We start from the raw sequence: 23,432 nt of genomic DNA, 5'->3' as shown, positions 1-23,432 counted from the left end.
GACCAACCTCGTGATAATCACCCGTTCGTGCAAATCACCAGTTGAACTGATATTCAGCATTTGTTTGCTCAGTTTCTAGAAGCAGATAATGTTCCGTCGGATTCTGGTAGTGAGACCATGTTTACATAAAGAATTGCTTGGAGGTGGTATGGACATCACGCCAACCTTACATCGGGACCTAGGCCGGACCCTGCAGTCATCTTCCGAGATTACCATACAGAGCAGGCAGAGCACGGTGATGAGAATTGATGACAACCTAAGATATGCGAGATGCTGCGGCAGGGCATCCGTTGGTTACGGAGTTGCCGTTACGGTTTATCGGAAACGGTTCCGCTCTCCAAAGGGTCACTGACTGCTTCGCTGTCTGTGCATATAATTTGGAGATTCCACCAAATAGAAACATACGCTGTCTGCTATCATACCGATGATTTCCGCTTCTCCAACGTTTCATCCCAAATGCACTGACCAGACAGGACTTATCAGTTGGGAAAATGCCTCGCTGATAAAGTCAGTTCATCAGCAACGCGCGGAGGCCTTCCCGATGGGATAGCATCGGCCCAAAGTCAAACCCCCTAACTTGTGCTGTAAACTTTACAGGGTGATCCCCGGAATGGTCGGTGATCTGCGACGCCTGCCCCCCCTCCCCAATCGTTCGCAGCCAACCATCTCGCATCCCTGATGCATGCGCGAATTGTTCCAGAAGGATACCGTATACAGGTAAAGTTTGGAGACCTCGCCTCTTTTTACCACTGTGTCTTATTTCCGGGTGCCGAGGAGTAATGCCGTGCATGGAAAATTTGCCTGTCTCGGCTGCACCGACGTCAGCCTTGTTTTTTGTTTCCTTTGCAATATTTTCCTTCGCAAGAAGGTATAATCAGCTGCCATTGTAAAAAAGAGAGATGAGACCACCTGGGAAAGCAGGCCATTTTATGATAAACGCACTGGTATTTAATCAAGGGGTCTCGGAGTGGACTCGGCCGTTTCCCGTACTCCGCTGAGAGGAGAGAGGGATACATATTGGTAACGAATTCCACAATAATAATGAAGCTCTCGTGTCTGATGGAGCGTGGAAAATTGGGGTTGTGGATATTTTGGAGACCGGATCAGCTCCCGACTGCGGAGCAATGGGGTAATAGAAACTGACACCTCAGCCAATGAGGCTCTGCCGCTTCGAATTATGGGGAGCAATGCACCGCGGAGCAACGCCTGACTCGCTATTCCCAGTGGAACTTTCAACGTCATAGCTTCAATTTCTGGCGAAAGTGCCTTGTTTTCTTTTACGTGATGAGAATTCTCAACTGAGAGTCTAGACAATGGCAATTTTCTGCTCTGGCTCGTCAATCGTACTGAGACCCTCTTTCTCCGCGAATTTTGGTCTGGTATGTACGGGGAACCCCATGGGGACATGGAGTAGCCAAGAGGTGCACTCCAGAGCCAGAGCAGAGTGTCTGAGGGGGACTTACTCCACACACCCAGATAAGCCTCGCCAACACCGAATTGCCTGCCAGGTTTTTTTTTCCTCAGCGTATCACTCACTAGCCTCTCTTGGGTAAATCACCACGGGGATCGACTAGGGGGGCAAAGACCAACTTTATCAGCTTAGTTAGACTTGCTGTATAGGATCGACTTCAACTTGTCTGAGCTTGGGAGGAGCTTGTATAAGTTGTGTCCACAATCCCCAGACTTTGTTGCTTCATCTCCTCCACATTCCACTCTCTCTTCCCTCTTCACCTCCCCCCCCTCTCTTCAATCTTTTAGTCGTTTGTTGGTCAATTAGCTTTGCTCCTTCAACATGTCGCAATACTCTAGCGGTCCTGCTGAGAAGGACCTCAAGCATGATTACGAGAATGATCGGCCAGCTTTAAACAACACCCCTTCCATCGCTGGTGAAGCCCAAGTCCACGATGATGTCTTTGGTGATATCACCGATGAAGGCCCCAACTACCGCGCTGTGCGTCACACCAACACCATGAGAATCTTCAATTCAACTCACATCAATAGGTCGGCTGGATCGGCACCGTTGCTCTCATGATGAAGACCCAGGTCGGTCTCGGTGTTCTGTCCATCCCAGCTGTCTTCGACGTCCTCGGCATCCTCCCCGGCATCATCTGCCTCATCGTCATCGCCGCCATCACAACCTGGTCTGACTACATGATCGGTGTTTTTAAGCGTAACCATCCTCAAATCTACGGTATCGATGATGCAGGCTTTCTGATCTTCGGCCGGGTTGGACGCGAGATCTTCGGTATTGCATTCTGCCTCTGTATGTACTCCCCTCTTATCCTATCACGACATCAGCTAACAGCTCAGTCTGGATCTTCGTTGCGGGCTCTGGTATGCTCGGTATCTCAATCGGTCTCAACGCCGTCTCTATTCACGGTACTTGCACTGCTGTCTTCGTCGCTGTTGCTGCCATCTGCGGATTCCTGCTGGCCAGTGTTCGCACCCTCGGCCGCATCAGCATGCTCGCCTGGGTCGGCCTCGTTTGCATCATGACTGCTATTTTCACCGTCACCATTGCGGTTGGTGTTCAAGATCGTCCTGCAGCTGCTCCTCAAGAGGGTCACTGGAAGTCTGACTGGAAGGTTGTTGGAAACCCCAGCTTCACCGAGGCCATCTCTTCCATCTCATCTCTCATCTTTGCCTATGCTGGAACGCCCGGATTCTTGTAAGTTTTTCTCAATGCAATATGTGATTTAGCAAGCTAACTTTTAAAGTGCCATCGCTGCTGAGATGAAGCGTCCTGAGCATTACACTCGATCCCTCCTCATCTGCCAAGCCGGTGTCACCATCACTTATATCGTCATCGGCTGCGTAGTCTACCTTTACTGCGGCTCATACGTCGCCTCACCAGCCCTCGGTTCCGCCGGCCATCTCATCAAGCGCGTCGCCTACGGCATCTCCCTCCCCGGTCTTCTCGCAACAACCGTCCTCGTCATTCACTTCGCCGCTAAATACGTCTTCGTTCGCCTTCTCCGAGGAACAAAGCATCTCTCCTCCAACAGCGCTATCCACTGGGGAACTTGGCTCGCCTGCACCATCATCACCACCGTCATCGCCTACCTGATTGCCTCCGGTATTCCCGTCTTTGGTGGTCTCGTCTCTCTCGTTGGTGCCCTGCTCGGTACGCTCATGTCGTTCCAGCTGTACGGCTTCATGTGGCTGTATGACAACTGGGCCAAGGGCAAGCGTGACCCTAACATGAAGTGGTACCTCATGGTTGCTTTCAGCGTTTTTGTTATTGTCTCGGGTACTTTCCTCATGATCGGCGGTACTTATGGATCTATCGTTGGAATCATCGACTCCTACAAGGCTTCAGGTGGCTCTGCTGCTTTCTCTTGTGCTGATAACTCGAATTCCACCTAAGCGCAGCGTTGTTTTCTTTTAGCATTATGTATTATATAGCATTGGATTTAGAGGGTAGAGAAACATATTCATGCATTAGAGGTTGAAGAATACATCTACTATCATATTTACACCTTGACACCCAGTTTCATGCGACGTGACTTTTCTTGATCTCAATCACAGCATTTATCCTGATGCTTGTTCCAAGTTATAGAGTGTAAGTGAGGGAACATGTTGCTCGCTTATCGATGTTATGAGCTCTTTTAGACCTTTTTACACTTGATAGCTATTCACTCTTACGTCGTGTCCAGGCCCGTCAACCAAAGCTCAGACTTGCGGTAACTCAGTTCACCATTGACTCAAGCAATCACTTCGCAATCGTTTCTTCAACCAAAAGCTTGGCTATCACATTCCCCGCAAAACACTGGATGAAGACCCATGATCCCTTGTGGATATCGACCTCAGCAAACCCGTTAGCCTAAGCGCTTCCCCATCTCCACTGCGCGCATTTCATCGTTAGCCCATCAATAGTCTCGATACCCATATCCACAACTCATCATTACATCAAGTGGATAACTTAAATGGTAATCCAAATCAAGATTCTGGCCTGCCATCTGTTAAGTCATACAATGATCAAACTTTGCCTATTGTGACGTCTGGATCTGCGGGAGCTGCTACGTACTAACCTGTCGGGTGGCGGTGACTAGTTTACAAAGTACAGCGCTGAAATGAGACGGTGCAGCTGTGCTTAGTCTGAACTTTAAAGTTTTCAATGTAGAGTCGCCACTGACTGAGTTGGAGAAAGTTGGAGAGGAGAGCTAGGTGATGCCGACGTCAGGGATGTTTTATACAGCCGGACTCCTCTTTGGATGATACTTTGGTTCATATCGGCTTATTGAAGTCCAACGTTCAGCACTGATCTTTAAACCATGAATGGTGTATTTAACTAACTTTACGAAGTGGATATTGGCATACAGGGAGGTTTGAGATATCGGCAATCGTCGGGAGAAGAGAAGAGATGGGGCTCTTGAACCTGGGCCATGCAACGGTCAACCTTGATTCGGGAACCCCAGATCCGATGCCGGAGTCCCCGATTGAGTAACGTTGATAGTTACCCAACCACTGAGGCTCTTGCGGCTGAGGTCGACCAGCGATGGTCGATTCACGAAGAAATTAGTAGGTAAGACATAGAGAGATAGTAGAATACTCCTAGCTGACTCCCAGGAGTACTCATAAGCGCGTAGTGGCTGCATGTTGGAATTGAGATGGCACATTCAGGGAGTCTCCCGGTCCCAGACCTTGAACTACTAGTCCTGGAAGTTTGATATTGTCAGCATAGTAACGAGGTTCGTTGAAAGTGTCTGGCATTGTGAAACAGGACTCGAGACTCGAATTTAAGCTGATCAGGGCTGTTGATCATTAACAATAGTTGTGTCTGGTTTCGGAGATACTTCTGTAATTCTACTAGGATTCCTTAGTATCTTCTTCAATTGATTCTGCTTTGAGCCAACCGTGGCGGACTGTTGTTTGTATCATAAGCTGTCTCAACTTGCATTGATAGGAGATATTTCAGGGATAAAGGAGAATCTGAAGTTCGTACATGGCAACCGGCAAGATGGCACTTGGAATCTGATTATCGTCTAGGAGTGAATTCAAGTAAATTTCAGCAAGGGTGAGGTGCAGTTGTCCCTATACCAGTAGTCAACTAAAGATGCAAGTTACCAGGCCTAATAAGTACTCGGTATTCATTCCATTTGGGCCATGCAGTAGTTCCAGCTTTGTGTTCAGCGCCCTTCTTTTGTTGAAGGAAGCGGACCGCAGACAGGCAAGTTATTCCGAGTGAAATAACATGGGACAGGGCAACAATGTGAGCATTCATTTACCCTGTGAGACTTGCATCTCAAAGCTGCGCGTGAACTGACCTACAACACCCCAAGACGTCGATGGTGTCTACAGCATTTACACCAGTTCCTCAGAGTCCTTGAGAAAGTACCCCAAGAAACCTGGAGCCAATTGACTTAGTTATTTCTACTAACATTAATAGAGTAATCACTCCCCAATCATGATCGAGTGCCCATAGCCTATTCAACCTTAGAGCGCCTAATAAGCCTCTTAGTGTTATTCCAAAGAGAAGTGATCCTTAGGCCAGATTTACGAGGCTGCAGTTTATAGCTCCAAAATAATATGGGTTATTTCATCTGTGCATAAGCTTGTGAGGGGCCGGCATCAAAGTTGTGCTACTTGCAGGGGAACTTGTCCATCTTCTTACCAAGGCTTTTTCTGAGTCTGCTATGGTTCTCTTTGTCGAGACGCCAAAACACAGAGTTAAAAATCGAATTGTGTTGAAGTGTGTACCGCCGGTGAAGTGGCGAAGCCAGGACTGCTAATTTAGCTACTTGAGATCATTCTGAACTTATCTCAGTTTTGTTTCTCCCTTGGGATGACAGCCTTGGACTTTGTGCTACTTGTACGACCTAGCTCACACCGCTTCGTATCCAGCTAGTCGATCTCACCGGCAAGCATACCCTAGTTCTCGAGTTTATCACTGTAAGCGTGACTGATGGATCGCCTTTCAAATAGAAACCCAGAGTTCTTTTCCAGTTATTTGTCGTTTCACTGTATTCAAGTTGCCAGTTTGGTTTAAGGGACGAGGCAAGCCACTGAGAAATCATCGCACCATCTCAACACTTTGTATCGGGATAGTTCGCTGCAGTATTATTGAATTCGGGATTAACTTGAAGTATACATGCCATATAAGGCCGTACCCTCCCGCAGCCGGGATTTTCTTTCTGTACTGGTTTTCAGGGTCTTATATCTGCTCAGAAGCTGAAGCTAAGTATAGCTATATCGTTCAATGTCATGCGAATGCTGCTAAAGCGAATTGACCACAAGGAGTCTCACGAACGTATAGTGCGGTATCACGAAACAGTCAGAGCCACGAATATTCCTAGAATTCTTGGTTCATTAATAACTTTTCATTATATGATTCTATATAACCCATCCATTTTATACAATTCATCATCATATCACATTAATTTATTTGAGCTTAAGGACAGCCTTGCCGAAGTTCTTGCCCTGAAGCATACCAATGAAACCCTCAGCGGCGTTGTCAATACCCTCGGTAACGTAAAGCTTGGCCTTGACACTGCCGTCAGCGAGCCACTTCTGGAGGTTCTCCTGGTGCTCCTTGTAGTAGGCAGGGCCGAATGCAGGGTTGCCGACGAGGAAACCCTCCATCTTGACCTGCTTGGCGATGAGGTTCAGGAGACCCTTAACACCTTGGCGCTGGTCGGCGGGGGTGTTGTACTCGGAGATCTGAAGATTGTTAGTTGTGTGATATTTGAGAATGGGCAGAGAGTTAACTTACCAGACCGCAGACGGGGATACGGCCACCGACGTTGATGTTGTTGAGAGCAGCCTCGAGGTGGTCACCACCGACGTTCTCGAAGTAAATGTCGATACCGTTGGGGGCGAGGCGAGGAAGAGCATCCTTGGGGCTCTCCTTCTTGTAGTTGAAGCCAGCATCGAAACCGAGCTCCTTGGTGATGAAGTCAAGCTTAGCATCATCGCCAACGGAACCAATAACAGTCAGACCCTCACGCTTGGCAATCTGACCAACGATCTGGCCAACAGCACCAGCCGCAGAGCTAATGAAGATAGTCTCACCCTTCTTGGGCTTGCCGATCTGGTGAAGACCAGACCAGGCAGTGAGACCAGGCATGCCCAGAGGACCGAGGAAAAGACCAAGATCAAGGTTATGAGGGTTCTGGACCTTTCTCATGTTGACCTTGGGAAGGGTGTCCTTCTCAACGCGGACGTACTCGGCGATGGGGAGGTAGGCTGTGACGAGATCGCCCTCGGAGAAGTCAGAGGTGTCGCTCTTGATGATCTTGCCAAGAGTGCCGTTGACGATGGGGTCGTTGATCTCGAAAGCGGGGGCGTATGACTTGGTTGATGTGTCGCGCATCTTTCCGCGCAGGTAGGGATCGAAAGAGGCATACTGAAGCTCGACGATGACACCGCCTTGAGGAGCAGAGTCGATATCGACAGGGCGGTCCTCAGTGACGAGATGCTCACCGGCCACGGGGAGACCAGTGGGGATCTTCTTGTAAACGAGAGTCTTGTTCTGTGTCATTTTGGCGGTATGTGTTATGTGTTGTGTGGCGTAAGAAGAGTATGAGATGAGATTGAAGTGTATCAGATGAGAGGAAAGGGTATATAAGATGAAGATGAAGATGAAGTTATGATGAGAATATGAGAAATGAACGACGTCACTGCAACTTTTATAAGACACGGTGCATCAAGTACCGAAGCCACGTCAAAGTGGCGCTGGCATTATACCGAGGCTCGTTGGAGGCTTGATTTGTAAGGGAGAAAAGCATTGAGAATTTCTTCGACAACTAAAAACGTCACAGCGCGGGAATGGTCCACATACACGGTGATATTTCCCAAAGCGGTAATGACCTCATGGATGATGCCATGGTGGTTGAATTCACATCAGCCAATCTACATGTAAGCTAAGAGTCAGTATTCACTGTCAATACTCTATAGCAACTTTAAGATCAGGCGTGTTTACGTTACATGCCGAGGTTTACTCCGTATGACTTGGTCAATGCAGTAAGATTCTTATTCCTCCTCGACAAATACGTATCTTATCTAGTGAGGATAGGACGGAAACGGGAGCGGGGTGCAGTGGATGCGCGGATAACTAACTGAGAATGGATTTGATGCGCTGAACCTCGGCGTCTCCGTTTCTTTTGGTTGGTCGTGGAATCAAACAGTAGAATTCTTTACATGCTTCTAGCGCTGTCTATCATTTGAGCTGGGACTCGAGTTTTCGCATTAACGCCGAGTGCTTTCCGGTCAATGCTGTTCCCTTCGTTTCCTCACCGTTATTAAAAAACTGGAGAGATGAAAAAAGTCTGAGGCTGCTGAGTAAGACATAGGAGTCATGCTGAGTGTCAAACTTGCACCGCATGAGTCAAGTCTTTTCGGTGGCGATTTTCTACGTGGCAGTTAAACTCTAACAATTTCTCAACAACCAATCTAATACCGTATCAACACTGCCGAAGCTCACAGGCATCTGTTTTCGTGATAGCTTCAATCATATCACGAACTTACCCTAAAGCATTCCACGCATCAAAGTATAACCGAAGCCCGAAAGCTTATTCTGCTCCCCCTCTGTTTTCATAATCACATCACCCCCACCGTATCAACCGCCCACGATAAACCTCCCCCGCTAACAGCACAATGACTCGGAAGCCAACCAGGACCTGGCAGGTTATGATCGAGCCATGCAAGGAAACTACAGGAAGATCCAGCCGGCCCCGAGAGACGACGCCGATGAGATCGACCGCAAGTTCCGCGTGGCCAAACGTAAGCGTCAGCATGTCAGGATAGCCTGTAATCCCTGCCGCGAAAAGAAACGTGCCGTGAGTCTCTTACCGACTCATACTACCCGTTTAACTAATAAAAATGAACAAAAAAGTGCAATGGTATAGAACCGACCTGTGATCAGTGTCAAACGCGCAGTCTGGCGTGTATCTACCGCATACCCCCCAAAACAGTTGATTCAACAATCAAGATTCAAAAACAGCTTGATACCCTGCAGCACAGCTTTAACCACTACGCGGATCTAGTAGAGCAGCTCAAGACACTACCGGAGAAAGATGCGCTCAAGCTTCTGCAGAGGCTGAGATCGCCGGCGGATGTGAATGGGGCTTTTGCGTCGTTGCAGGGGAGCGTAAATACCAGGATACGGCTGTCGAATCACAGGACGGCGCAGGCTGTATTACCGACTACGAATTCAAGGGTTGAGTTTGAACTTACAGCGTTACATGGCATTGTATATCCGACGTTGGTGCCGATTGACATTACCTCTCTTGGGGTTTCGCCTTTGGAAAAACCGGCGCTTCCTACGACGCAGACGGGGACTTTGGTGCACAAGATATCGCCGGCGAGTCCTATTATCCTTTCGTCAGATCGGGTTCGTTCACTCTGCGATAGGCGGCTGGAGGAGGTTGATATTTCGTACTGGACAAAGGTTCCGATCAGCAATGAAACTGCCGCGGCGATGATCTCGCTGTTTCTGGAAACGGACCAGACGATTGTGGGGTTTGTTGATGCAGATTTATTCGTCGAGAGTCTCGTGGAGCGAAAACCCCAATTTTGCTCTACATTTCTCGTCAGCGCGATATTATACGTTGTTTGCGTGAGTACCGCGTCTTCTTCTTCTTCAACAAAGTACTGACTTGGATGGCAGCATGCATTTACAGCTTTCGATTTGGAATCCGTAGCCGTTGGTCGTCTTTGCTTCCAAGAAACGGAAAGGCTCTTTCGCGCTGAGGGCTCGTTCGACGACCTCATCACCCTAGCGGCTATCAACACCTTCAGCCTCGCCTGTCGCTTCCATGGGCATGAGGGGCTAGCCCAAGAACTTGTTGCTGCTGCTCGCCACATGGGAAGGAGACTTGGCTTGTACGGTGTCCCGCTGGATAGTCCGTCATCGCTGGCGTTCCAAGAGTTGCCTGATGACTTGGTCCGGATGACTGCACATGTTGCCTGGGGCACTTACAACTGGTTAACGTAAGTGACTCATCGAAATGGTTCATTCGACATTTTCTGAGTTTCACCACAGAATTCATGTTTTGTACTTTCACGATGAGAGTATAGCGATACCGCCTGCTCTGCCAATACCTGGTCACGAACGAGTTGATGACCCATGGCCTGAACATCCGCTACCAGAATACATGGGCTCCTCATTCACCAAGTTGTGCGAGTTCTTCACGGTGATCCAGGAGGTAGCTGTGGTCTACTCCATAGCGGACGGGACACCTGTCGTTGATCGTGTCCCCATTGCTTTCGCAGAAGCTAAGTACCAGAAGATTTTAGCCTGGGCGGATTCTCTCGGCAAAGACATGGCATGGGACCAAAACAGCCAAGAACACGTCATGTTGTTCCAGTGAGTCCGTAAATTCTCCTTGAGGTACTATGCTGACTTGATGCTCAGTATGTGGTTCCACTGCGCAGTTCTGGATATCTTTCGTCCCTTCGCCCACGGCGGCCACAAAACCTACACCCTCAGGTCATTCTCCTCCCAAGACAGCACCCCCAAAACCATCTTCTCCGCCTCCCTGAACCAACTAAAACGACTTGCCCTGCTCTACCGCACACAGCAAATGCCCAACAGCTACATGCCCTATATCAACATATCCCTAATCCACATCGCCAACACAATCTGCAGAGAAACAAACGACCCCACTGCGAAATTCTACTTTCTCCTGTGTATACGTTACTGGCAGCACCTGTATGTCGGATATCCCATATTTGGGGGAATAGCACAGGCGTTCTTGACAATGGCGATTAACAACGGGTTGATCACGAACAGAGAGGCCAAGAGGCTGATGGCGGAGGTTAAGGGGCAGGGAGGGCATCATGATGAAGGGATCTCAACGAGTTTGATTGTGGATTTTGACTTGGCCATGACGAATCGGGATGAGGCGGATGTCCAGGCTGTTGCGCAGAAGTTTGAGGAGGTGGCGCTGTTTGATGAGTTTGCGGTGTACAAGAAGGAGGATTAGACGGGCATTGATTTAAGGAGTGTCTTGGGAGTTATTATACCCTTGCATAGCTTGTCTTGTTAGCATTTTTCGTTATGGAATCAGGTATGGAATGAGAATTAATTCCGTGGTGTGTCGAATCGTTGCTCTTTACAAGAGTTTGAACAGCCTCTCCTGAATCTCTTGGTTTTCAGTCCGCTTGCCTTTCTCCCAAGCATCAACAGCCTCACCGTCCATAAGCCCATGTACATAAGCTGGCCCAAGAAATAGATACTCATCTGGCGCCGACGTTGGCCGGATGACATATGGCGTCTTACCTCCGTACAAAACACAAACAACATCTCCAGGCCTCATGCAATGCGGTCCGAAACCCACATAACCCGTTTCCGCAACAAATATCTTCCTGGCATTAGAAGCCCGTATAGACTCTCTGAACCGCTGCGGCCCCATGACAAAATTGCAGTCGATCCTGGTGAGCATATTCAAATCAGCCGCTACAACCGAGGGATCATGGGGATAAAGAATTTTGAGCATCATTTCCAAGAATTCGAAATCAAAGGGTGATGTCCAGCATGGCTCTGCCGGCAGGGAAATAGCTTCTGTGGCGAGCCTCACCAGCTCGAGGTATCTCCTCTGATATGGTTCTCTGCCGTCTTGGGAGATGTGTGTCTGGATCGTGAATCCTAGGGCGAAGGATATGAAATTATTGACATATCCGTCGTCGGTCGGTCGGGTTGTGACGCGGTTGATCATAGGGCCAGAGCTCTCATGGCCGGCCATCATTGTCAGGAGGACCATTCGGATGATATCTGAGCCGTATCTTTTGCTAAACACTTCCGTATGATGTGTGATCATATCAACAGCAGCAGGAACAACTCTGTGCATGTAGGTTTCCCTATCACACATGTCTCTGACTGAATCGACCTGGATCCCTCTCAGACTCAGTACGTTTTCGTTCCTTGATGGAACCAACACCATCGGTACATCTCGTGAGGCAGTTACATTGTATTTGGTCCAAGAGTTTTTGTGTGAATCATCGCCAAACTGCCATCTCGGGGCCCAAAGAGGGCGGCGTTCTGGGTCCTCAGGATCCTCCACATACGAATAATTGAGAATGTTCACGTTGTTTTCCGCTATTATCGCCGAACGAGCAAAATCCGAAAAGACCTCTGTCTCACTCCTGCTATAGTCTGGCACGACGCCGTAGGATCGATCCCCAGCAAGTCCTATCAATGCAAAGATCTTGTCCCGTGCGTCAGTCGCATTAGATGACGATGTTAAAGAGACCAAGTGCAGGAGACCGCTGTCCCCAACTTTGTAGAGTCCCATGTACCAGAGGGTGACAGCGTTCCACATCACGACTGGCGAGTCCTTTTGAACGTCTCCGTCAGAGAGTTTGTAGTAGAGAGCGGCTATCCGGAAATTATGGAAGTCGCGTTTGGAGATAGTGATGTCTCCCCAGAGCAGTGCGAAATCAGTAGCCAATACGATTTCTTGTATGATCCAGACTCTGGAGAAGTATGGTGCTGCGAGCATTGAGTTCAAAGCGTCCCAAGCAAGTGAATCTCGTGTTGGCAGACTGAGATCTAGCAATTCTTGGTCCTCGGGAAAGATATCTTTTCATAAGGACGAGGTTTTGATTTGGTGAGAGCTGAAATGATTCCAGCTGCAAAGGATGCTACCTCTGGATCAGCAGGACCAAGCCATGCATTGACGATTTCCGCATTGGAGTAGATATGCCTCATAATGCTGACCTGCTCGGACCGCTCCGTTATTGAGTCTTGGTCTATGCATATTTGATCGATCCATATGCGACGTGACTCTCCGGGGAGTCTAAGCCTCCTGAGGGCCGTTTCAAGGCTATCAGTGACAGTGAAGTCTTGGCCGTTACACTTGATTATCTTGGTTCAATTGGGAGGTCCCCATACATAGCTGAGAGCCTCATACTTGGGAGCTGCATCGAGTGAATATGTTTGAAGAGTACCTTGGAGCTCATCCTTCCCTTCTCCAGGGTCAAGTGTAAAGATTCGGAAGGAGTCTTGATTTAAATGTCCATCATATTTGTATGGTAGGCTGCCTCGAGTCAAGTCAGTAGATTACTACATAGCACCAGGCGGGGTATATACATCTCGAGCAAGAGGTGAAACGTTTAATTCTTGAAGGAATATGAAGCAGTGAAATTTCTCCACAAGTCTTCCACCCTGAAGATCTTGGACGGGAGCTGTTGAAGGTGAGGGATATAATCGGCGTATAGCCATTCCGCATCAACACCGACCGCATCGTGTCATGATGTATGACGATGGCTTCAACGAAGAAATGACATGGCCTGGGGAGTTTTAGTCGTAGATAACTTGGGTTAGAGCGTCGTGTACATGAAGTCGGTTGAGGCTTGTATCAAACACAGCCTCGTACTTTGGAAATTGGGCAGCCGCTGCCTGATTGGGATTTCATTTTTCACGTGCTTGTCTCAGCCGCATTTGCAACTGTACAAACAACAACTCAGCCAAGCTACGGCGTGGAAAATGGTGAACTTGATGGTGCCTAGGCATTCGCTATTCTACATTACCTGTTGTTCATTTAATGTTGGTTTGCCTCAGACATTCTTCGCAACATGATATCAGATGCCTTCTTGACATTGAGCAATGGTAATCTCGATCAGAGATCAAGTTAGATGTCTAAATGTCTCTCAATATCGAGGTTTCTGGGCTTTTCCAAGGTGAATATCGTAGCTTGACTTGGGCGTGGTAGGGACCTTGTCATACCCCAACAGTGATTGGTCACCATCAAGATGGTGAATCGGGAGCCTGTCATGCCCTGGAGATGATTGATCAAGCCCTGGCTCTGCACTTGGACCCTTGAAAAGTCTGACGTAGAGCGAACCTGTCAAAAAGCCTAATTATTAGTTAATAATGCATCAGGTCTGTGAAGTAACCCTAGAGATTTGCCGTCAGAATGGCTCTTCCTCGTGACTCTCTTCGACTTTGCACTGCCAACTTTCAAATCCCCAAAGTCTCTAGAACTCCATTCATTGCCCATCGCCTTACGACTAGTCACACAAGTTTATTCCATCGCGCTCATTCTCTCAAGATGAACGGTCACGGGGATCTCAACAATTCCCACGCCGGGAGGACGGCAGTTGAGCTGACTCCAGACCCAGCCTTTGCTTATCGATCCCTCGCCATTGACCCTTCCGATGACCCTTCTGAAATCCGAGAGACACACCGTCCTTTTATTCTTGAAGACAAGTACATAAAAGATGATTGGGTTGCAGAATTGGAGCTGAGCACAGCTATTCAAATGGTTGAGTCCGAGATTCTCGATAAAGGTCTTGATCGTCTGCGCATCCTGGTCCTCTACGGTAGTCTACGGAGTCGGTAGGTACTCACTCTCAGGCTTGGAGGCTGGACACTAATCTCATCTTCCTTCAGATCATATTCTCGCCTCCTCGCCTTCGAAGCTGCACGCATCCTCCACCGCCTCGGCTGCGATGTTCGAGTCTACGACCCAGCCGGCCTCCCTCAAAAAGACGATATTCAACACAACCACTCCAAGGTCCAAGAGCTTCGTGAGCTGAGTAAATGGAGTGATGGCCACGTTTGGATAAGTCCAGAACAACATGGAAACTTGGTAAGCCCTCCAATCCTCTAACTTCGCGCCGTAAATCTAACTCGGCGTCAAGACTGGCATCTTCAAACAACAGATCGACTGGATCCCCCTCTCAACCGGCTCTGTCCGCCCAACTCAAGGTCGAACCCTCGCCATCGCTCAAGTCAGCGGCGGCTCTCAATCCTTCAACGCTGTCAACTCTCTCCGTATCCTTGGGCGTTGGATGAGGATGTTTACGATACCTAACCAAAGTTCTGTGCCAAAAGCTTATACGCAGTTTACTTCTGAGGAGGAAGGGAGCCGTATGCTGCCGAGTGGAAATCGTGATCGCCTTGTCGATTGTATGGAGGAGCTTGTGAAGTATACCATTGTTATGAGGCCGCATTTTGATCTGTTCGGGGATCGGTATAGTGAGAGGGCAGAGCGGAGGGCAAAGGAAGAGGGAAAATAGAAGATATATAGATGACCCGCATATTAGAAAGAGATCCAATAGACTGTTTTTGGATGAGATGTAAATATTGCAGATGGTCAAATAGATTGCGCTGGGCTGAGCGAAGTAGGCCTTGGTATGTACCAGAACTCAATTATGACAAGACGAGTACAGCAAGTATCAGAATACATAAACTATCGCGGACTCACTCAGCCAGCTTAAGTGGAAGCAGCTATATCCAAGTCTATCTATCAATTGTACAATGGTAAATCCCAAGGTGGTACGTCTTCATCGTTACGTCGTCGCTCAACTCTCAAAAGCAGCCCCTGCCCCAGTCTGTTCTCCAATACGCCCGGACAATACGTCAAAGCGACCATGTCCCATATGCACCCCATCAATCCAATGCTAAATGCCAATCCGGTCTATTGTATTTTTTGTTGTTGTCTTGTCGCTGTGAGCTCACGCGGCGTCGGCATCCTGCTCAGCGAGGTTCTCATCCGAGCCCTGCCAATCGTCGCTCTCAAGGCCGTCGCGGCGGATGAAGAGAGACGAGACCCAGCCTAAAATGGCCAGACCGCCAAAGATGCTCCAAGCCAATGCTTCGCCCTTAGGTTGGATATTGATGGACAGACTGAAGAGGCCACCCGATACGAAGGGCCCGAAGCTGCGGCCGAGAGCGGAAAGGGTTTGCGCCATGCCATTAAGGCTGCCAAGACTTGAGTGCGATGGAGCGGAGTTGGTGATCTAATGGGGTTAGTAACGTTCAGATGATGGCGCGCAGTGTTGGAGGACTCACCAGAAGCATGACGCTCGACAAACCACCCACAGCACAAAGGTTCTTCAAGATCAACACCACTCCAAGCTCAATGTACAGCCACATCTTGCCGCTTCCCAGACCAAACAAAGGCTTGCTATCGGCGTAGCCAACCCACGGCATAAGCAGCATGCTGATACCCAGTCCCAGAAGCGAGATTTGGTAAGTACCGAGATTACCCAATCTGACCTTGAGCGCTTGGAAAAGGAAAGCCTGGAAGATGCAGCTTGCCAAACCTGCAATGCTCAGACTGATCCCAATCTTACTGGGCAATAAGTCGCGGCCGGCAGGTGGTGGCGTAGCGGCAAAGATGGGGTAGAGACTGTTGAAGGAGATGTTGGAGAGTTGGAAGACGAGATACGTGAAAAGAATGAGGATCGTGGTTCGGCTGAGGTCTTTCCACGCGGACATTGCCGGATCCGCCTTGTTATCGCTTTCGTCGTCGTTCTCGGTCTCTTCGTCATCGTCATCGGATTCGAGCGCTCGTCCGGAGGAGAGAAGGGGCTGGTTCTGGTAGGATTGAGATCGAGGCCAGCGCGCGCTCCAAGATGCTCGTCGAGGTGGGGGCGTAGGTGAAGAGAACCAGGAAACAATCTTCTCGACCCAGGCGGGCTTCTCAAAGTTGACTTCAGTCTTGTCCAGTGTCTCTTCGAACCAGATGCTGACCACCACGACACTCAGAGCGAGGAGACCAGCGGACAGTATGTTGGGAGCAAGATAAGGGTACTCTTTGCCCATCCTGCCGACAAGAATGCCACCCAGCGCAGGTCCTGTGATGCTACCGAGGGAGTAGATGACAGGCAGGTATGTGAATGCGCGGCTCTGGTTAGAGCGATCTGTAACCTCTCCCAGGACTGTGGGAACGCATGCGGCATTTCCATTGAGAAGTCCCATTGCGACATGGACAACAACGATCTGCCAGTATTCCTTACAGAAGCCAAATGCGCAGAAACACCCCATCAGAGCGGTCGTACCCATGATCAGAACTGGCTTGCGTCCAATGACATCCGAGGCATACCCCCAGAGGAAGTTGGTCGACAGCTGCGCCAATGCGAAAGAACTCGCAAGTATTCCAACATATAGACCGGCCTCATCGTCAGGAATACCGGGCATATTAAGTACCATTTCAGGTAAATACGGCGATATCGAGTTCAGCGCGGTCTGCTCCGCGAGGGAGAGAAACGCCAGCAAGAGCAGCTGTCGCACAGGCAAGGGCGTCTCTTCGTGATCGTCTTCATCTTCGGAATCGCTTCCATTCGATGGAGCGTACGGTTGTTCGAGAGGAGTCTTGGGAGGAGTGGTAGGAAAGGTCTGGTATCGATGAGACTGTCGTCGCAGGGAACTCAGAGTAGGGATCGGCGCGCCGGCATGGAATGAACCAGACGAGGCTGTTCGATTGACAGCCATGGCCCTGGCAGCAGCATTCGAGGAGGTACTTCGTGAGGGCGCCATGATGAACAATTCGTTGCAGTCCAAAGGCCTCTTCAGACCTTGGGAAAGCTTGTAGAGGATGATCACCTCTCAAGCTTTGGGGGAGCGAGCGAAAGAGTGGTGACGTAGGATGTGCGTAGCGAATCTGGAGAGATTTATTTGGCGGGGCTGACACGCGCCACGATGAGAACAAGGCTCTAGCTTGGCATTTGCTTAAAAGTCAGTCAAGCCGATGCTAATGATGAGTTATCCAAGATGATCGACCAAGCTTTAATTGAGGTGAGACATCAAAATCGGATTGCTTGCAGCTGTTTGATGGCCCGAATATCGGCCGATCGGTCGTTTCTGGGCAGGTGCAGGGAGAAAAAATGCAGGTGATTGTTGTTCCTGCCCTCGTGAGCCTGTCGCAAGGTACGATCGCTGATGTAATTATGGGGCGATTGACGCTCATCAGCCAATGAAGCATGACCGTTTATGATGGCACCGGGCGGCTTACTCCGGTGGAACTCAATGCAAAGAAGCTTATCCAAGTTTGTGATCGTTGAAATCGTCCTGTTGAAAATTTGATCGAGATCTTGGTTGCACGTGCTTACATGCCCCTTGGGGAACGTGAGGATATGATGCAATTGAGTGAGCTACGCGGATGAGATCGATCAAACGCGTGGATGCCTACCCTGTATAAGCAAAAGATGAATTGACAAACTTCCATCCTCAGTTCACCGTAGATACGAAGCGACGTGTCAGTAATTTGCCATCTTCTGGGAGCAAGATTTCTCATATTGACATAAATTCACTCGCAGGGAAGAATTGATCCGTTGCCATATGCTGTTGGCTACCCAGCAACTTGAAGACACTAAATGTTGTGAGTTAAGCCGCTCAAGTAACATAAGCTAGATCTCAGGTGAGACCATGAATGACCTATACCAACCATTGGCAATAGAGGATCTGTTTCTCTTCAACCCTACACGAGAATTGATGCCGCTATCAGTGAGCCGAGATGGAATTCTCCCTTGCTGTTTAACAATTTGCGGCTTGCCTTGCTCCATAACCCTAATTTTGACAGCACAGAGACATCAAGTTAAGCGTAATTGGTTTAGTGGTAAAATTCTCCGTTGCCATTCGAGTAACGTCGGGGAGCCCAGGGTTCGATTCCCTGATTACGCAGTACAATTTCTTCTTTTGCCCTTCTTGAGTCTTTTATCTCTTTTTTTCGATATCGCGATGTCGTCTTCTTGGTGTTTTGAGTTTTGATGCTGTGGCAGAACTGGTGGCTGTCTTGTGTGGCGCTGCGTAAATGCTTAAATATAATTGGCCAATTACCCCTGCCCTTAACAGAGTACTCTCACAGCACTGGGATTTTAGTACTTCATTTCTACCTACAACTATACACTTATAATTTGTGCCGAAACAATTAAAGGCCTGTTTAGATCTGTTAAGAATGTTTCCCAGGTTATACTATTTTCTAGGGATAAACAGAGAAGCTTATATTACAGAGCATCCCCAATATCCAATGACATGCTTGCACTGCACAGCCTGAATGTTGGCTCCTGCCCGACCCTTGAGCAAGCCGTATATAACATTTAAAGTCGGGAAATAAACTAAATTTCTCTTTTAGGTGCTTCATAAATTCATAGTAATGATGACAAAGGAGCAAGATTACTTTGTTTTGGCCAGAGGCTCCAGTCAAGCTTCCACCCGAATAAAACCATGTCAAACAACCACAGCCAAGGCATCCCGCAAGGGGAACTGGGCTTGAAATGACACACTTGATTGGGCAACAATGCATGTAACACAGCATCGTAAATGCAGTCAGATTTTGAGGCAGTGGCATTCACATTCTGCCAATTTGCACTGGGAGTCGCCCAATTCCTGCCCAATTTACCCCAACTTCGACTTTCTTCCAACACGAGACCTTGCCTTTCGCTTCAGGGAGGAAGAAAACATCTGACCCTGAAGCAGATCAAGGTCTACTCAATCTATCCTAAGTTTTTATCCCTGAAATAGTCGTAATGGCGACCGGCTTGGAAGCCCTGGGGGCTGCCAGCGCCGTTGTTCAGTTGATTGCTTTTGCTGGGAGCCTCGTGTCCCTCAGCTTCAAAATTTACGATGGAATACCTACGCCCGAGAACGAGCTTGAGGAGTACTCGAACAAGATGATGGAGGCAGCCAGTCGCGTTCAGTCTCGTGGCGCCCAAGTGCCCCAGGGAACCCAAGTTGGCAACAAGCTATCCAACGTCTCGCAGGAGTGCATTGACACAGCGTTAAAGCTGAGAAAAGAGGCTCAAACACTTACCAAACGGTACAAAAATGGAAAAGGCAAAATATTCAAGGCTGTTTATTCTGCTTTCCGCACAGAGAGCCATAAAACCAAGCTCAATCAGTTGAATGAATCCTTGAAGAAGTGCAAGGAATTGATGGAAACGGAGCTTTTATTGAAGATATGGTATGTATTAGGCTTTATTGACTATACTTTCCTCCTAGACTGTTTATCTGATCAAAGCCTGCTAACAGCAAGATGTGAATAGCGACCAGGACACTGCCATAGCACAGCAACAGTCCCAAGGATTCCGAAGTCTAGAGGTCGATGTCCAGAACCTCATTCTCAAGATCGCGGAAGGCTATACCAGGGTAGAGCAAATAGTTTCTATCGAAGCCCAAGCTACACGGGATGCCATCAACACTCACGTCACCTCAGAACTCAAGGCTTTGGAGATAAAGAAAATTTCAGACAACCAGCGTCAACGACTCTTGAAAAGCCTCAAACCAGAGGAAATCAGGGAGAGATATAATTCTGTTCTGCCATCATCAGACGCTTGTTTTGAAAGGGTCTTTGCTTCATATGAGCGTGTTTGCCGCAACGACCCTGGGTACAAAGCCTGGAAAGGTTACAATCATACACTCGGCCATGACAGCGCGAGTGACCGTGCGAATGACAGCGATGAGGATAGCGACGAGGAGGATGGTGACGAGGATGGCGAGGAGGATAGCGACGAGGATAGCGACGAAACAAGGACCAACGACGAAATTGACGAGATTGATCTGATATGGGATTGTTTTAGCACTTGGCTGCAGTCGGACGACACACTGTTCTGGATTCGAGGAAAGCCAGGATCAGGGAAAAGCACATTGATCAAGTTTGTTATTGAGAACGACAACACGAAGCGTTTACTTGGCTCTCGGCACCCGGAAACTAGAATTATATCACATTTCTTCTGGAAGATTGGCAATGAACCTCAGAACAGTGTCAGGGGCCTGTTGTGTTCCTTGCTTTATGACCTTCTGTCAGAAGATGACGATGGCATTGATAAAGTATTAACGACATTCAAATTCTCCGGATCGAAAGATTTCTATAAGGAGTGGTCGTCTAAAGAAGCGGAGAAAGTCCTCTTGTATCTTTTAGATGTTTCAGCTCATCCACCCTGCATTTTTGTCGATGGCCTCGACGAGATATCAGATAAGGACGGGTATCGAGCACTCTTTGACGTTGTTCAAAGACTTACGACATGTCAGGGAGTAAAAGTCTGTGTATCAAGCCGACCTGAGACAGAATTAGTCAAACGGCTCGAAAGAATTGGAGCCCTGAGCTTACGACTAGAAGACCTCACTAAGCCTGAGATGGTCGTTTATCTACGCCAGGAATTCGAAAAAATTACCACAAGATCAGTTCGCCAGCTTGCCTCTCGAAGAGTTCACAGAGACCCTTCTGGCTAAAGCGCAAGGGGTCTTCTTATGGCTTGCTCTTGCCACGAAAAGCGTCACTGATGGGATATTGATAGGCGATGATCAAGAATTCATTTCTAAAAGGCTAGCGGAGCTCCCAGAGGAGCTTGAGTCTCTTTATCAGGCAATGTGGGAGAGACTAAATGGAAACAATCGTGTATACCGCGAGACTGCTGCAAGATACTTCCGCTTCGTCATCGCTGACGGGTGGCACATAGGACAGACGACAAAGGATAGAGACTATTACTACATGACAGAGCCCAACCTGGTCCAACTATCACTTGCAATAAAGGTTGAAGACCATTTCATCTTCCCACCCAAAGCCAATGAGAAGACACTGCATGAGTTGAATGCTCTGTGTAAGGCGACAGAATGCGACATCCGAACTCGATGCGCTGGCATGCTACAAGTTGGTCGACAGTGTGGTTTTCCCGAAAATGGAGTGGCACTCCCGGAAGCGATCCGTCCACTCACACGACCCGTCCAGTTCATCCACCGCACAGCTCACGACTTCCTGGTTGATACAGAATATGGTCTATCTATTTTGAATTACAGGTTAAATGAGACAAAATTGATGGACGACGGCCTAAAACTGCTCAAATGCCGTCTCAATCTGGCCAGCACGTACTATCACCAGTTCAAGGTTGTGTCTGATTGCGCTTTTGCTTTACATGACTGCAATCGATTGAATAACACGACGGCGAATCCGGAAGTCATATTGACGATACTTGGAGCTATGAAGGGCCTTCATGAAGATGGTGCTCTGGCTCATTCATATCGGGTTTTGGACTTTAATCCAACCTTTCCTTGTGTCGCAGCATATTATCTGGAAAACTTCGACGATTTTATCATTTCTTCCTTTATGCCAACTCCCTCACCAAAGCTTGCTACCAACGCTTTTCACGAGCTGGCACTTGCAAGCCAACTCCTTAAAATGTCTAAAACATCAGTCAGGGTAATTCGATGCTTGATTGAGCTAGGTGGAGAGGCGTATGTTGCCAAGAGGTCCATTTTGTCATTTGAGGTTCCGGGACACGAAATCCGTACTACCCATCACACCACGGCTTTCGAATCGCTTCTTAGAAGTGCATTAGATATTGGTGACAACTATGGCGAGATGACGATATTTCTTGACGTGATAGAAAGTCTGGTACAGACCTGCCCGGACTTGCACAGAAGGGTCATATTATTCCTTGGAAAGCATGGTCCCTTGCTGCCTGGTGAGCTTCCCGGGCGGCATGTATGGGTCGCGATGGAGGCCGATCTGCAGTTTCTCATAAACCGACTACTGGCCATTGCCGACTTCGAGAACATTCCAGCTGAGTTGACTTCTAGAACCCGCGAACTTGCTGCTTCTTTCACCAGACCTTATGCACGTGTTCGGCATATTGTACGCCCCCGAGGAAAAGACCCGGGGACTTTTTGTTATCGAATCCTCGACCAGGAATCATGCTTAGACATTATTGAAAGTCTTGGATATCCTGTAAAGTTCCCAGAAGCGTTCAAAACCCTTGAAGGCGTCCTGGACGCCATATATAGTCCTATGGATAGCTCTACCCATCCAGAGTCCAGTTTTCCGTCGGAGTGTTTTAAGGAGGTTCCTATTGAGGAAGAGATGGACATGCTAATACAAGAGGGTATAGGGCTATACAGAGAGGAAGATATAAACATTGGTAAATGACACTGCCTTCGTTACGCAGCTGAATATGGTTATTGATTTTGTCCTGGATAAGCGGACCATGAGAAGTGTACTAGAGCAGATATCAGAGCAGTCAAGAACCAGCAGCCATCCGGTTTATTTAGTTTTGGAAACATCTTGTTTGCTTCAGAGTTGAGGTTAAGCCAATGTGACATAGAAATATAATGAGATAATAGCCTCGAACATGGCTCACAAGTTACAAGGAGTTTAGATGATTGTAGCGCCAGTCCCCGTCTAAGCCTCATCACAGCGACGTAAGCCTATGGCAACTTACCTAGACACCAGAGCCAAGTCTCATCAAAGTTTTGGAAGCTAGGGACTAGCGTATTTGCCAATTGATAAGCTATCAAAGAAACATTTCAAGACTGCCGGTAGGTTCCCAAGATGCATTATCTGTAGGGCTAATTAAACGCTTCTCCATTACCTGAACCCTCTCCTTCTTGTTGATTTACAGTAGCCTAGTTTTGACTAGAACTAAAAGACTGCGTAAGAGTGTTGTTCAAAAAGAGAGGGACAAGAAAAGCCGTAACTGCTTGCTAAGCTGTGCGCGCTTGAATGAGCACCTTTGAGCACATTGCATACGATGCATGTGAGGGCCTTGATGTTGCATTCACTGTTCTCAATTGCAACATTGTTTAATTTTCCGCCTATTCCTAACCAAATAGAAGACGGGCTCCAAGTGGGCAGTTCTTTCCCTGCCTCTTCTCTCATCTGGTACCTCAGCATAATAGAGAAGAAATAACTAGCTTACCTAGACCACTAACAACTTGCTCAACTACAGATTTGGTAAACATTTGTTTCCGAAAAGTGTCAGAAAGTGTCCGAGTG

At 48.3% G+C, this 23,432-nt stretch overlaps 7 protein-coding genes; 4 read left to right on the top strand and 3 right to left on the bottom strand.

The window, feature by feature from the left end:
• Positions 1-1,792: 1,792 nt before the first annotated feature.
• FFUJ_14413 (related to neutral amino acid permease) lies at positions 1,793-3,366 on the top strand (the record flags this gene model as incomplete). XM_023573554.1 has 4 exons in its annotated part: positions 1,793-1,951; positions 2,002-2,263; positions 2,311-2,668; positions 2,718-3,366. 4 exons carry the CDS (start codon positions 1,793-1,795, stop codon positions 3,364-3,366), a joined length of 1,428 nt encoding a protein of 475 aa, XP_023425256.1.
• A 3,015-nt stretch (positions 3,367-6,381) lies between these two features.
• Positions 6,382-7,480, bottom strand: FFUJ_00204 (related to endo-polygalacturonase 6; the record flags this gene model as incomplete). XM_023573553.1 has 2 exons in its annotated part: positions 6,382-6,660; positions 6,713-7,480. 2 exons carry the CDS (start codon positions 7,478-7,480, stop codon positions 6,382-6,384), a joined length of 1,047 nt encoding a protein of 348 aa, XP_023425255.1.
• A 1,159-nt stretch (positions 7,481-8,639) lies between these two features.
• On the top strand, positions 8,640-10,925 carry FFUJ_00205 (uncharacterized protein; the record flags this gene model as incomplete). XM_023573552.1 has 5 exons in its annotated part: positions 8,640-8,777; positions 8,834-9,556; positions 9,608-9,930; positions 9,983-10,306; positions 10,355-10,925. 5 exons carry the CDS (start codon positions 8,640-8,642, stop codon positions 10,923-10,925), a joined length of 2,079 nt encoding a protein of 692 aa, XP_023425254.1.
• A 129-nt stretch (positions 10,926-11,054) lies between these two features.
• FFUJ_00206 (HET-6OR heterokaryon incompatibility protein (het-6OR allele)) lies at positions 11,055-12,440 on the bottom strand (the record flags this gene model as incomplete). The annotated part of the gene is made up of 1 exon (XM_023573551.1): positions 11,055-12,440. The coding sequence occupies one exon, from the start codon at positions 12,438-12,440 to the stop codon at positions 11,055-11,057; it is 1,386 nt and encodes a 461-aa protein (XP_023425253.1).
• Positions 12,441-13,856: 1,416 nt separating this feature from the next.
• FFUJ_00207 (related to arsenic resistance protein ArsH) lies at positions 13,857-14,961 on the top strand (the record flags this gene model as incomplete). XM_023573549.1 has 3 exons in its annotated part: positions 13,857-14,278; positions 14,333-14,531; positions 14,584-14,961. 3 exons carry the CDS (start codon positions 13,857-13,859, stop codon positions 14,959-14,961), a joined length of 999 nt encoding a protein of 332 aa, XP_023425252.1.
• A 438-nt stretch (positions 14,962-15,399) lies between these two features.
• On the bottom strand, positions 15,400-17,206 carry FFUJ_00208 (related to tetracycline resistance protein (probable transport protein); the record flags this gene model as incomplete). XM_023573548.1 has 2 exons in its annotated part: positions 15,400-15,684; positions 15,737-17,206. The coding sequence occupies 2 exons, from the start codon at positions 17,204-17,206 to the stop codon at positions 15,400-15,402; spliced, it is 1,755 nt and encodes a 584-aa protein (XP_023425251.1).
• A 1,988-nt stretch (positions 17,207-19,194) lies between these two features.
• On the top strand, positions 19,195-22,586 carry FFUJ_00209 (related to small s protein; the record flags this gene model as incomplete). XM_023573547.1 has 3 exons in its annotated part: positions 19,195-19,628; positions 19,711-20,698; positions 20,784-22,586. 3 exons carry the CDS (start codon positions 19,195-19,197, stop codon positions 22,584-22,586), a joined length of 3,225 nt encoding a protein of 1,074 aa, XP_023425250.1.
• Positions 22,587-23,432: the final 846 nt, after the last annotated feature.

Source organism: Fusarium fujikuroi, chromosome FFUJ_chr01 (genome assembly GCF_900079805.1).
Source record: "Fusarium fujikuroi IMI 58289 draft genome, chromosome FFUJ_chr01".
NCBI classification, from domain to species: domain Eukaryota; kingdom Fungi; phylum Ascomycota; class Sordariomycetes; order Hypocreales; family Nectriaceae; genus Fusarium; species Fusarium fujikuroi.
This window is presented reverse-complemented; position numbering and strand designations above follow the sequence as displayed.